Genomic DNA, 14304 nt, shown 5'->3' on the forward strand with positions numbered 1-14304 from the left:
TCAAACCAAAATTAATCAAAAGAGATGAAGGTGGTTATTTCTTATTCATCACAGGAGAAATCCTGAACATCTATGCCCCAAATACAAAAGCACCCATATTCGTAAAAGAAACACTACTAAAACTCAAACCTCACATAAAACCTCATACACTTATAGTGGGAGACTTCAACACACCACTCTCACCACTAAACAGGACCACCAATCAGAAACTCAACAAAGAAACAAAAGAACTAACAGAAGTTATGTCTCAATTTGATTTAACAGACATCTATAGAACATTTCATCCAAACTCAAAAGAATATATCTTTTTCCCTGCTCCACATGCAACCTTCTCTAAAACTGACCACATACTGGGCAACATAACAAGACTCAACAGATACAAAAGAATTGGAATAGTCCACTGTATCTTATCAGACCACAATGCTTTAAAGTTGGAATTGAACAACACTACAAATTGCAGAAAACCTACAAACTCATGGAAACTGAACAATGTGCAATTGCACCATACCTGGGTCAAAGAAGAAATAAAGAATGAAATTAAGGACTTTCTAAAATTCAATGAGAATGAGGACACAACATACCTGAACTTATGGGACACCTTGAAAGCAGTGCTACGAGGAAAGTTCATTGCACTAAGTCCATTATGAAGAAAACATAAGATAATCACATTAGAAAATTAACAGTACAACTGACAGCCCTAGAAAAAAAGAAGCAAACTCACCCCGGAGGAGTAGATGCCAGGAAATAATCAATTTGAGGGCTGAAATCAATAAAGCAGAAACCAGGAAAACAATACAAAAAAAATCAATGCAACAAAGAGTTGGTATTTTGAGACAATCAACAAGATAGACAAACCTTTATCCAAATTAACCAAAAAGCAGAGAGAGAGACATGCAAACTAATAAAATCAGAAATGAAAAGGAGGACATTACAATCAACACAGAAGAAATCCAGACAATTTTCAGGTCATACTTTAAAAACCTGTACTCTACAAAATTTGAATATTCAAAGGATATGAACAAATTTCTGGATAACTATCACTTACCAAAATTAAATCAAAAGCAGTCAAACAACTTAAATAGACCTATAACCCCTAACGAAATAGAAGCAGTCATCAAAAGCCTTCCAACCAAAAAAAGCCCATAGCCAAATGGCTTCATCACAGAATTTTAGTAGAAATTCAAGGAAGAGCTAATACCAATACTCCTCAAATTGTTCCACACAATGGAAACAGAAGGTTCATTACCAAACTCTTTTTATGAGTCTACAATCAGCTTGGTACATAAGCCATACAAAGACACAACTAAGAAAGAAAACTACAGACCAATATCCCTCATGAACATTGATGAAAACTACTCAATAAAATACTGGCAAACTGAATCCAAGAATACATCAGAGAAATTATCCACTGTAAGTAAGTAGGCTTCATCTCTGAGTTGCAGGGATGGTTTAACATATGAAAATCTATCAACGTTATCCACCATACAAACAAACTGAAAAAGAAAAATCACATGATCATCGCCCTAGATGCTGAAAAGACCTTCTACAAAATTCAACACCTTTTCATGATAAAGGTCCTGGAGAGATCAGGGATAACAGGAACATCCCTAAATATAAGAAAAGCAATATAGAGTAAACCAACACCTACCATCAAACTGAATGGAGAGAAGCTTAAGGTGATTCTTCTAAAATCAGGAACAAGACAAGGCTGCCCACTCTCTCCATATCTCTTCAGTATTGTACTTGAAGTTCTAGCTTAAGCAATAAGACAAAAAGAAAAAAAAAAAAAAAAGGATATCGAGGAGATACAAATCGGAAAGGAAGAAGTCAAAGTGTCACAATTTGCAGATGATAGGATAGTTTACATAAGTAACCCAAAAAATTCTACCAGGGAACTTCAATAGCTAATAAACTCCTTCAGTAACTTAGGAGGAAATAAGGTTAACAAAACAAAACAAAGCAAAACAAAAACAAAAACAAAAAGTAGTAGCCCTAGTATATGCAGACACTGAGAAATAAATCAGAGAAGCATCACCCTTTACAATAGCCACAAAAAAAAAAAAGTATCTTGGGGTAACACTTACCAAACAAATGAAAGACCTATATAGCAAGAACTTTGTTTTTAAAATAAGAAATTAAAGAAGATACCAGAAAATGGAAAGATATTTCATGCTCTTGGTTAGGTAGGATAAATATAGTAAAAACGGCGATCTTGCCAAAAGCAATCTACAGATTCAATGCAATCCCCATCAAAATCCCAGTATAGTTCTTCATAGACCTTGAAAGGATAATACTCAACTTTATATGGAAAAACAAAAGACCCAGAATAGCGAAAACAACCCTGTACCATCCCTGACTTCAAAAAAGCAATCTACAGATTCAATGCAATCCCCATCAAAATCCCAGTATAGTTCTTCATAGACCTTGAAAGGATAATACTCAACTTTATATGGAAAAACAAAAGACCCAGGATAGTGAAAACAACCCTGTACCATCCCTGACTTCAAGCTCTACTATAGAGCTATAGTCCTGAATACAGCTTGATATTGGAACAAAAATAGACAGGTAGATCAATGGAATTGAATTGAAAATCCTGATATTAACCCACACACTTATGACTACCTGATTTTTGACAAAACAGCTAAAATTATACAATGGAAGGAGGAAAGCATCTTCAACAAATGGTGCTGGCACAACTGGATGATGTTGTGTAGAAGACTGCAGATAGACCCATGTCTATTGCCATGCACAAAACTGAAGTACAAATGGATCAAATACCTCAACATAAAACTAGCTACACTGAAACTCTTAGAAGAGAACAAATTGGTACGGGAGACTGCTTCCTGAACAAAACTCCAGTATCACAGATGTTGAGATCGACAATTAATAAATGGGACCTCCTCAAACCGAGAAGCTTCTGTGAGGCAAAGGACACAGTTGACTAGACCAAACTGCAGTCCAAAGACTGGGAAAAGATCTTCACCAACCCCACATCTGACAGAGGACTGATCTCCAAAATATAGAAGACCCTTAAGAAAGTGCTCAACATCCTTAGCCATCAGAGAAATGCAAATCAAAACAACTCTGAGATACCATCTTACTCCTGTCAGAATGGCCATAATTAGAAACCCCACTGACAGATTATGCTGGAGAATACGTGAAGAAAGGGGAACACTCTTCCACTTCTGGTGGCTGTGCAAATTTGTAGAGCCATTTTGGAGATCAATATGGCAGTTCCTCAGGAAAATGGAAATCAGTCTACCACAGGTCCTCGCAATCCTGCTTTTAGGCATATACACAAATGATCCACATCCATACATCGAATACATATGCTAAACTATGTTCATAGCAGCATTATATGTAATAGCAAGAAACTGGAAGCTACCTAGATGTCCCTCAACTGAAAAATGGATAAAGAAGATGTGGCACATCTACACAATGGAATACAATAAAGGGAGCCATTATAGGTTCAAAGAGACAACTGACTGTAAAGAAATGTCCAGAGACCTACAAGGATGACCCCAATTAACAATATGAGCAACAGTGGAAAGGCTACCTTATATTCCCTTCCCTGATATTGAGATTGATAATAACTTATGTGTCCTCATAGAGCCCTCATCTACCAGCTGATGGAAACAAAAGCAGAAACCCACAGCTAAACATTGAGCCAAATTCCTGGATTCAGTTGCAGAGAGGGAAGAGTGATTACAAAAAGGTTCAAGACCAGGCTACGGGAACCCATAGAAATAGCTGACCTGAACAAGGGGGAGCTAATGGACCCCCAGACTGATATCTGGGAAACCAGCATTAATCCGACTCAGATCCCCTGAACGTGGGTCTGAGTTAGGAGGCCTGTGCAGACTAAAGGCCCTCTGACAGTGGAAATAGGATGTATCCCTGCTGTATGAACGGACTGGGAGCACATTCCCCGTGGAGGGATACTTTCTTATTCTAGAGGCAGGGGGGATGGCCTAGACCTTACTCCAAATGACTTGACAGATTTTGATTTTTCCCCCTGGAAGGCATCACCCTACCTATTTAGTGGTGGTGGGGGAGGGCTGGTCGGGGGGGGATGGGAGGGAGGAAGAGGGAACTGGTATTGACATGTAAAATAAGCAAAAATAAAATACATAAATACTAATAGAAGAAACAGACAAACAAACAAAGCCTTTTTCCAAACACCAAAGTTCCTTTTGTGTTGGCCATCTACTACCTAAAGTGTGGTTCGTTTCCTGGAGACTGCTGAAGAAATCTAATTTTTCCTAAGTGAGTGGCTGCTAAGGCAAGAGATGGCTTCTGCATTAGGTATTGGGGCTTGTGTCTCCTTATACTCTCAGTGTGAGAACTCATCTGTACTTTTGAAGGTACTGTGCATGCTGCCACAGTCTCTGTGACTTCATATACCGCTTCCCAAGGTCCTATGGGCTCATTTGGCTGACTCTGCAGTATGTCCTTTCTTCATTGGTGTCTCTGGGTCAGGTGCCTCTTTGTCAGCAGTATCTGGGAATTGAGGCAGAGTTGGTTGGCTTGGCTCAGAGAGGAAGTCCCTGCCTTCCATGTGCATGGGGGCTGGCCTTTGCACTGCAGACAAGGCAGCTGTGACTTGGGTTTTTTCTGCACCCACTGGCTCTTACAATCTTTCAATCTCCTTTTCCACCAAGTTGTGATAAATTTTCAATGGCATTGTCCTGTGGGATGACACTGCTAAATGCTTCTTTAATTCTGCAAGCTCCCAACATCAGACCACAAAGCAGTGATGGTGGGCTGGAAGATCAGTTAAGCCTGGCATTGATGTGTTCTTTGACATGGAACAAATGACTTTTTTTTTGGCCTCAAAGAGATCAAATGAGAGACATCTAATTTTTTTTCAGGTTTTGAGACCTCCTTCATATATGATTTTTGTTCTTTTTCTTTCAGGACACATGTGTAATGACATGTCTGACTTCTGTCCTACATGATGAAAAAGAATTTCCCTACCCGGAGAAGTTTGACCCTGGTCACTTTCTGGATGAGAAAGGCAACTTCAAGAAGAGTGACCACTTCATGGTTTTCTCAGCAGGCAAGCAAGCTGAATTTCCATATGGGTCAGGGTCCAGGTGAGGAGAGGAGAGCTGTGCATGAAGGCTCTTGTGTGTTCCATGAATGGCCATCTCCATGAGGCGAGGCCAGAGCAGCAATCCTATGATGAAGGCTCTTCTCATTGGATTAGAAGCTTCATACACTGCTTCTGCTCCCCAACCCTGGGCTGAACTTCTCAAGAGTCAGTTCTGAAAGAAATCCTATTTTTCTGACAGGTTTCTTTCCACCCAGAGGATCCAGGTCACTGTGGACCCAAGGAATATCTTACATACAGCAACTCAGTGCTCAGATGCAGGGGTGCAGTGTGTGAAAGAAATGAAGGATGAATGAATAGGAAAAGACACTAGCTTGTGCAAATGTTCTATTCTCAAGTTCTCCAGGGGAGCCCAGAAAGAGCAGGTTACAGTGTTTTTGAAGGACAGCAGGCTAAATGGTCAGACTGCAAGAGAAATTGCTTTCAGGAAGTAGTGCCATTTAAATGCCTTCTTTCAATTGGAAAGGGTCTCAGAAAAGAAACATTGATCCATTCTAAGGGATGACTAAATGTTAAAATGATGACTAACATGATTAAAAAGAAAGAGACTGTTCCCATGGGAACAGAGGAAGTGGCAGAGAATGGAAAATTCCTCAAAACTGACACAAGCAAGTAGGCTGCAATGGACCAGGAACCAGGTGGGACTGGACCTCTCTTGTTAAGGCAGAATTTCCTCCACTGGAAATTCATGTTCTAGGAGAACCAGGGCTATTTCATAGAAAAACACTGTCTCAGAGAAAAAAAAAAAGAAGAATTAAAATAGTCATGGATTTGAGTGTGAGTGGGGGAGTGTGACTGGGGAGGATGAAAATGATATAAATATATTACTAATTTATGAAACATAAAAATGTGAAATGCTCCCCGCCAAATGGTTGATATGAGACAAAATCTGTTCCTAGAATGGAAGGTCAGGGAAGAAATCAGGACAGTGCAAAAATACAGTCAGTTGTTGGGTAATTAATCTGGGTTAATTAGTCATTCATTGACATGTAGTCTGTGTGTTAACTCAGAGTCAGAATTAAATGACTTACCATGCCATGTCTCTTTTTTTTTTTTTTTTTTTTTTTTTTTTTAGGAAGAAGAGCATGTATTGGAGAAGGTCTGGCCCGCATGGAGATGTTTTTAATCCTGACCAACATTTTACAGCATTTTACTTTAAAACCTCTGGTCAATCCAGAGGACATTGATACTAGCCCAGCTCACACTGGCCTATTGGCTCTCCCTCCAACCTATGAAGTTTGTTTCATTCCAGTCTGACCTGGGTAGTCTTTGTCATATATAACTGATACCTGCTTTTACTTGGGAGCAAACAGGGTGTTTTGTATCCTATGTACCTGTACCCTGCAATTCTTCTTAATGGCGGACATGCTACCTAACATTTTCTCTATTCTTTATGAGATGGTTCTAATTTCCACATATGAAAAAAAAAAAGCCTTACTGATTCAGCACTAATAAAATTTTTGTTGCAGTGTGTGTCAGCTCATTAGTTACATTTTCATGTAAGTGCATTCCAAATGGAAAGTGCATTATTAGTCTCATGTCTTGTTTTAGTAAGAGTTAGCAAATAGAACTTATGCTGTGATTTTTCAAGGAAACTAATCAACCATGGAACTGACTCATTCATTGCTTTGCTGCTGTCTAGTAGAATAATCTCTTGACAGTATCATCTATACATCTTGTCTTTTCTCCATAAAATTTTAAAGTATGATTATATGTGTATATTTTTATAAGTGATATTCATGGTTAGGTATGTAAATATACAGGCAGATGTGTGTGTATGCACAGAGAGATATAGTAATGGAAGATCATGCCTGCCAAGGAGAGTAACATGAGATAACCCTTGAATTTCCCAGTTTCCGAGGATACCCTTTCCTTATCTTCTTCCAAAGCTACCCTATCACACTCTACATATGATTCCACATAACCTCATACATACAAACAAAAATATCTGCATATGTAGGTTTAAAGTTAACTATGGTTTGGAAGTGCTATTTAGATAACAACATATCATAGATACTTTTATAAACACATAAACATAACTCATAATATCTTACTGTTTGGCTATTCCATAACTTTCAAACTTATTTCCTATTTAAATACATTTCCCTATTTAATGATATTTAGATTAGTTTTGTGATATTGCCTTCATATGTTACTATAGCCATATATCTTTAATGACTTCATACTGTTTCTGTAAGTGGTCTTTTAGCTGTGCAATGACTACTCAACAGTAAATAGAAACTGTTATTTTTTGAAATACTGACTGTTATTACATTAAACCTATACACTCTATAGTTCATTCATCTTTACTTGTGAGTGTTCATTGCTATGAGTCATTGGTCTGGCTCAAGAACCCTAGCTTCTGCTATGACATTGCTAACAGGTTCCCACTGGGGCTGCTTTGGGACATCCTGTTTCTGTCCTGTGTCATAGAGATCCTGATGGTTTGGATCTGTAGGTTTATCCCCTGAACATGCTCCAAAAGTTCATATATGAGTTGTATGTTGGGTGGACCAACATATAGTTCATGGGAGATGTCATTCTGTAAATATGTTTCTTTTATTGGTTAATGACTAAAGCTCTATTGGCCAATAGGAAAGCAAGACAGGTGGGATTAGGAGACAAGGAGGATTCTGGGAAAGTCTGGGAGAGTCAAGATGTAGGGACTTGAGAGAAGAGATCCGAACGCCCTCTCTGGTATGATAAGACCACATGGAAACATATAATTGGGTTTATATAAATATAAATGGGTTAATATTTAACTCATAGCTAGCCAATAAGAAACACTAGTAACAGACCAACAGTTTTATATCTAATACAGCGTCTCTGTGTGTTATTTGGGATTGATGCAGTTCTGGAACCAGGCTGGTGGAAAAACTGCTCGTAAGACATATATCCCTTGTTTTGATCCTGGGTGGTAGTTGGGTTTGTTATCCCACAAGCTTTCCCTTATTGTCACTGCTTAGGCAAGCCTTCCAGCATGGCCTCAGCTGGCTCACCAATGCAACCTGCAGCAAGGAGAGAGGTCAGTTTTCCTGCTCTTGGGCCCTGGGATCTGGATCACCCACATTCACAACACTAGGGCCAGTTTTGTGCAGGGAAGATGCAATGTCCTCTCTCTCAATTTCTGTAAGGGGAATAGGAAAGAGGTGGAGGTATCAGCTCTCTTTTTATGCCCTCAGGACTGGCTCACTTGTGCACCCAATAACAGGGTCAGCTCTAGTGTGCTTTCTGGGGGGGGGTGTGCAAGGCCTTCTCTCCTGTATGCTATAACTGGTGAGGGTTACAGCTAGTTTTCTCACTGTTGTGACTCTGGGGTCAGCTCTCACCTACTACAGGTACTAAGGGATTGAGGAGAGGGCAGTAAAGTAAATTTTTTAAAAAGAAAGAAGTTAAATTATCCATTCCTGGAAATGACATAATCATATTCTTTTCCTCCCTCCCTCTTTTCCTCCCTCCCTCCCTCCCTCCTAAGTGTTTATAAAAGTATCTATGATATGTTGTTATATAAATAGCACTTCCAAACCATAGTTAACTTTAACTCTCTCTGCCTCCCAAGTGCTGGGATTAAAGGTATGCACTGCCACCACCTGGTTTCAAGATCATTTTCTTAACCATGAGGCTTAAACCATAAACAAAGAAATACAGACTACTAAGGAATATTGAGAATGGGAAAAATAATTTTCTTCACAGAAGAGCACACCAATTTGTCATCCAATACCAAAACCTCAGCCCTGAAAATACATATAAGTGACTCTATACAGACAGAGCAGTCTGTAGGTATGTTTTTAGGGATTTAGATGTATATTTATATACATAAATATATGTAAAAATAATGAAAAAGGATACAAGTTTGAAACAGAGCTATATGTTCACAGTGGAATTTTATATTTGTATATAATGAAGAATATAAATACGTAATTTGTAGCTAATACATGGGGTTGAAGATCATTATATAAGATGAAATATTCTAGACATAGGAGAACAGATATCTTACTAACATTATCAACAATCATATAAAAGATAATTCTTTTTATATTTTATAAAACCATGATTTTCTAATCTGGTAGAAATGATGGAATTTGTTTTCCTCTACTCTCCACTTCCTACTACAACTTGAAAACGATCAAGAATCATATAAAAGATAATTCTTTTCCATTTTATATAAACCATGATCTCTGCTCTGAAGGCTAAAATTCAGAAAGAAATTGCATATGTGATTGGCAGACATTGGAGCCCCTGCACACAAGACAGGAACAGCATGCCCTACTCAGATGCTGTGCTCCAGAAGATGCAGGGAACATTGATTTTGTTCCCATTCCCTTGCCTTGTGTAATGCAGGATGTGGAGAGCAATGCAAATCTATTTATTTCATCTGTACTCCTTACTAGGCATCTTTTCCTGTCAACAATTAAGTATTGTGATTATAGATAGCTTGACCTTCAAAAAGGGTGTCAGAGTCATACCTTGGGCATCTCATTCCCCTCACCCTATGCTCCTTTCACTGTGATTTATTGATGGAGTACATTGATATGTACATACAGTATCTGTCAATCTGTTACTAGAATTTTCTTTTAACAGTCTTTCCAGTGGGGTTTACTAGTCTTGTCAGTTAATTACTATTCTGTATTCCCTCCTTTTTCCATACTTTCTATTTGAAAGTCTTTTTCAAACTTAGGACAAGTCTAAACAAAAAACGTCTTTTTTCTTCCTTGCTTTGGGGAACTGATGTGGCCCCAAAGTCCTTTTGTGTACCAGGACTACATCCTGGCTCACTGTCTGAGGTCCCTTAGACTGTTCAAGCCTTCTAGCTGAGACCCATATTCAGGGGGTCTGAGTCAGTCCCATGCTGGATTCCCAGCTATCAGTCTGGGAGCCCATTAGCTCCTCCTTGTTCAGGTCAGCTGTCTCTGTGTGTTTCTGCAGCCTGGTCTTGTCCTCCCTCTCTGTATCTGAATTCCAGTTTGGCTCAGTGTTTAGTTGTGGGTGTTTGCTTCTGTTTCCATCAGCTACTAGATGAGGGCTCCATGATGGTGGATAAATTAGTCATTGATCTCATTATCACAAAAGGAATTTATGGTACCTTTCCCACTTTCCACTGTTGCTCAAATTGTTAGTTGGGGTCATTCTTGTAGGTCTCTGGACATTTCTCTAGGATCACTTTTCTCTTCAAACCTACAAAGGCTCCCTCTTTTATTCTCTCTCTCTCTCTCTCTCTCTCTCTCTCTCTCTCTCTCTCTCTCTCTCTCTCATCCTTCCTCTCTTGTATTCCTCCCCTGACTCAAGCTTCCTAGTCTCACATGATTTCCTCTCCTCCCCTTCTCTTTCTCCTAGTTCCCTCTCCACTCACTGCCCTCCCCTACTCCCCATGTGCTCTGGAGATCTTGTTATCCCTTTCCCATTCTGTGAGGGACCTTATATGAATCTCTTATAATCCTCTTTGTATCCTAGTTCCTCTGGCAGTGCGAATTATAGGCTGGTGATCCTTTGCTGTATGTCTAAATCCATATATGATTGAAACATGCCATTTTCCTCTTTTTGGCGTCTTCTTTATCCATTCTTCAGTTGAGGGGCATATAGGTGCTTCCAGGTCCATGTTATTACAAATAATGCTGCTACCAACATAGTTGAACAGATATCTTTGGTTTGTGGATGTGGATCATTTGGGTGTATGCCTAATAGTGGGATTTTTGGGGCCTGTGGTAGACTGATTCCCATTTTCCTGAGGAACTGCCATACTGATCTCCAAAAATAAACACCTATTCAGCCTATTTGTTTATCCTGACCCTTATTAAACTACCATAGTTCTACTTGTCTATTTTTGTGCAAATACCAGTCTGTTTTCAGGACTATAGCTCTGGGGTAGAGCTTGAAGTTAGGGATGGTGATGCCACCTAAAGTTCTTTTATTGTACAGGGTTGTTTTGGCTATCCTGGGCCTTTTGTTTTTCCATATAAAGTTGGTTATTATCCTTTCAAGGTCAGTGAGATATTGCGGTAAATAAGGATCAGGATAAACAAATAAGCCGAATAGATGTTTATTCAGGGAGAAATAACTTACAACCTAGACAGATGAACACCAGGAAATTCAACCCGATCCTCTCCTGTCCGAGTCACGCCAGAAAGAGAGCGCCTTCCTGGCCCCCTCCGACCTCCTTCCTCAGGTCACCTCCGCCCATAGCTCCACCCCCCAATGGGCGTGGTCAGTGCTACAGAAGGACTACCTCACTACAATTCCCCTTTTAGTCTAAAGAAAAGATTTAGGCTTAATACAAAACTATATACAAAACAGTGAATAACAAGTGTGCTCTAAGAAAAGGAAAATCGAGAACAAAATGACCTACATATCTAGTCCTAGGGTGAGGGCATAATGGAGTTTACAATAGAGTTGTCCTAAGCTGGAAAACGTAAGTCTAGTACCTAATATATCTAACTAGGAAGAGAGAATAATAGTTGTGATAGTTTAATCTTCAACCTCATCAAGACCTGAGAAGGAAAATAACAATACTAGAGTAGACAGGAAATGCGGATGGACAACTTCCAAAACGGTGCAGCAAGGACAGAAACAGCAAGCCACCTGAACAGTCACCCTAGGTCTCACAGCGACGTTGGTACACCCAGATTTGGCTAAGGCCAAGAGAACTTGACAGACCACAACAACAGCAGGGAAATAGAATGGCTGTCTTACCCTGACTTGGCAAGGTCAAGCAGTCTTCTATATTTGTCTCCTGCAAGCACATAGGACTGCATGTCCAAATCAGTGGTCAAGGTGGGGGCAATTCTATGCCCAACAGGCCATTAGCTGAGGCGAGATTGAACTCCAGCAGGAGCAACAACAGTGTCCAACATATTTTCGGGAAAATGCACGGTGCTGTCAGGAGCAACAGTGTCTCATGTCAATGGAGTACTAATATTAAAACATTTAAATGCCATGTTCTGCATGTCTATGAAGGATTGAAGATTAAGCATCTATATCTGACTAATCTCATAGGTACAGGAAATGTGAGTGAAGATAATCTGTAATACTCGGGAACTTAGCTAAAAAGACTGATTAAAACTTTCCTGAGTAAAGCAGGAACAAATACTTAAACAATATAACTATTTACATATACCTACATGTAAATCCCTAAAATAGAGGTAGAGTATAAGTGTCAAGACAAGAGGTAGAACTATAAAGGGCAGCAAGATAAATATCCCAAATTGTATCAATATACAAAATGTCTTGAACACAAGAAAAGTATACATACATAGAATATGGTAAAAAATAATGTGTATAAATATTATAAGTGGAAACATTTAACACAATATAACAAAATATAAACTTAATTTTACATAGCTTACCACATAGGAATACATAACAATGTAAGCTGTAAAATACTACCTCATTCATACTCAAATTCTCAAGGAAATAGGCTAATCTACTTATATCCCATCTAAACCATACCTTTACCCACCATTCTCTATTCCTGTCTAAAAGATAAACCCGAGTGTAAGCATCACCCAATCCCAAATAACTAAAACCAACCCAAAGACGATGACTATTCTGCGCGAATGCAAAGTCCCGTGCGGAAATGGGCAAAAAATGTTAAGCGGTAAGTGCCTTCTCAGGTCTGCTTTAGCGGCAAAGATCTCCTTTGCAGTAAGGAAGAGGCAAATGTCCCAAAGCTGTGGTGAGTCCACCTGGTTAAACCCTGCCCGTTGGGGAAGGTGGGGGGAGGGGGCGGCTTCTGCCGCCTGGGGGCAAAACCCAGGTAAATCCCGCTTCTGACACCAGATATTGCGGTAAATAAGGATCAGGATAAACAAATAAGCCGAATAGATGTTTATTCAGGGAGAAATAACTTACAACCTAGACAGATGAACACCAGGAAATTCAACCCGATCCTCTCCTGTCCGAGTCACGCCAGAAAGAGAGCGCCTTCCTGGCCCCCTCCGACCTCCTTCCTCAGGTCACCTCCGCCCATAGCTCCACCCCCCAATGGGCGTGGTCAGTGCTACAGAAGGACTACCTCACTACAGTGAAGAATTGTGGTAGTATTTTAATTGGGATTGCATTGAATCTGTAGACTCCTTTTGGCAAGATTGCCATTTTTACTATGTTTATTCTACCTTTCCAAGAGCATGGGAGATCTTTCCATTTTCTGGTATCTTTTTTAATTTCTTCTTTAAAGACACAAAGTTCTTGCTACATAGGTCTTTCACTTGTTTGGTAAGTGTTACCCTGAGATACTTTATGTTGTTTGTGGGTATTGTAAGGGGTGATGTATCTCTGATTTCTTTCTCAGCTTCTGTATCGTCTGCATATAGTAGGGCTACTGATTTTTTGAGTTTATCTTGTATCCTGCTAGTTTGTTGAAGGTGTTTATCAGCTGTAGTAGTTCCCTGGTAGAGTTTTTTTGGTCGCTTATGTAAACTATCATATCATCTGCATATAGTGACAGCTTGACTTCTTCCTTTCCAGTTTGTATCCCCTTGATCTCTTTTTGTTGTCTTATTGCTCTAGCTAAAACTTAAGCACAATATAGAAGAGATATGAAGAGACTGGGCAGCCTTGTCTTGTTCCTGATTTTAGAGGGATCACCTTAAACTTCTCTGCATTCAGTTTGATGTTGGCTGTTGGTTTCCTGAAAATTGCTTTTTATTATGTTTAGGCATGTTTCTCTTATCACTGATCTCTCCAAGACCTTTATCATGAAAGGGTGTTGAATTTTGTCATAGACTTTTTCAGTATCTAGGGAGTTGATCATGTGATTTTCTTGTTCAGTTTGTTTATATGGTGGATCACATTGATAGATTTTTGCATGTTAAACCATCCCTACATCCTTGGTGTGAAGCCTACTTGGTCATGGTGGAGATTTCTCTGATTTGTTCTTGGATTCTATTTGCCAGTATTTTATTGAGTAGTTTAGCATCAATGTTCATCAGGAATATTGGTCTATAATCCTCTTTTTTAGTTGTGTCTTTGTGTGGCTTATGTACCAAGGTGATTGTAGCCTCATAAAAAGAGTTTGGTAATAAACCTTCTGCTTCTCCTTGTGTGGAACAATTTGAGGAGTATTGGTATTACCATTTCCTTGCATTTCTGGTAGAATTCTGCAAGGAAGCCATCTGGCCCTGGTCTTTTTTTCCCTTGCGAAACTTTTGATGACTGCTTTTATTTCATTAGGGGTTATAGGTCTATTTAAGTTGTTT

At 39.3% G+C, this 14304-nt stretch overlaps 1 protein-coding gene across 1 annotated transcript in view; it reads left to right on the forward strand.

Annotated features, from left to right (window-relative positions):
• The window catches only part of LOC127233403 (cytochrome P450 2C70), a 31486-nt gene extending 25101 nt beyond the window's left edge, over positions 1–6385 (forward strand). Inside the window, exons 7-8 of the mRNA XM_051199865.1 lie at positions 4918–5059; positions 6189–6385. Coding sequence (XP_051055822.1) covers positions 4918–5059; positions 6189–6370 — 324 coding nt within the window. The 3' untranslated portion in view covers positions 6371–6385. The remainder of the gene's footprint in view (positions 1–4917; positions 5060–6188) is intronic.
• Positions 6386–14304: the final 7919 nt, after the last annotated feature.

Source organism: Phodopus roborovskii, unplaced genomic scaffold (assembly GCF_943737965.1).
Source record: "Phodopus roborovskii unplaced genomic scaffold, PHOROB, whole genome shotgun sequence".
Classification (NCBI taxonomy): Eukaryota; Metazoa; Chordata; class Mammalia; order Rodentia; family Cricetidae; genus Phodopus; species Phodopus roborovskii.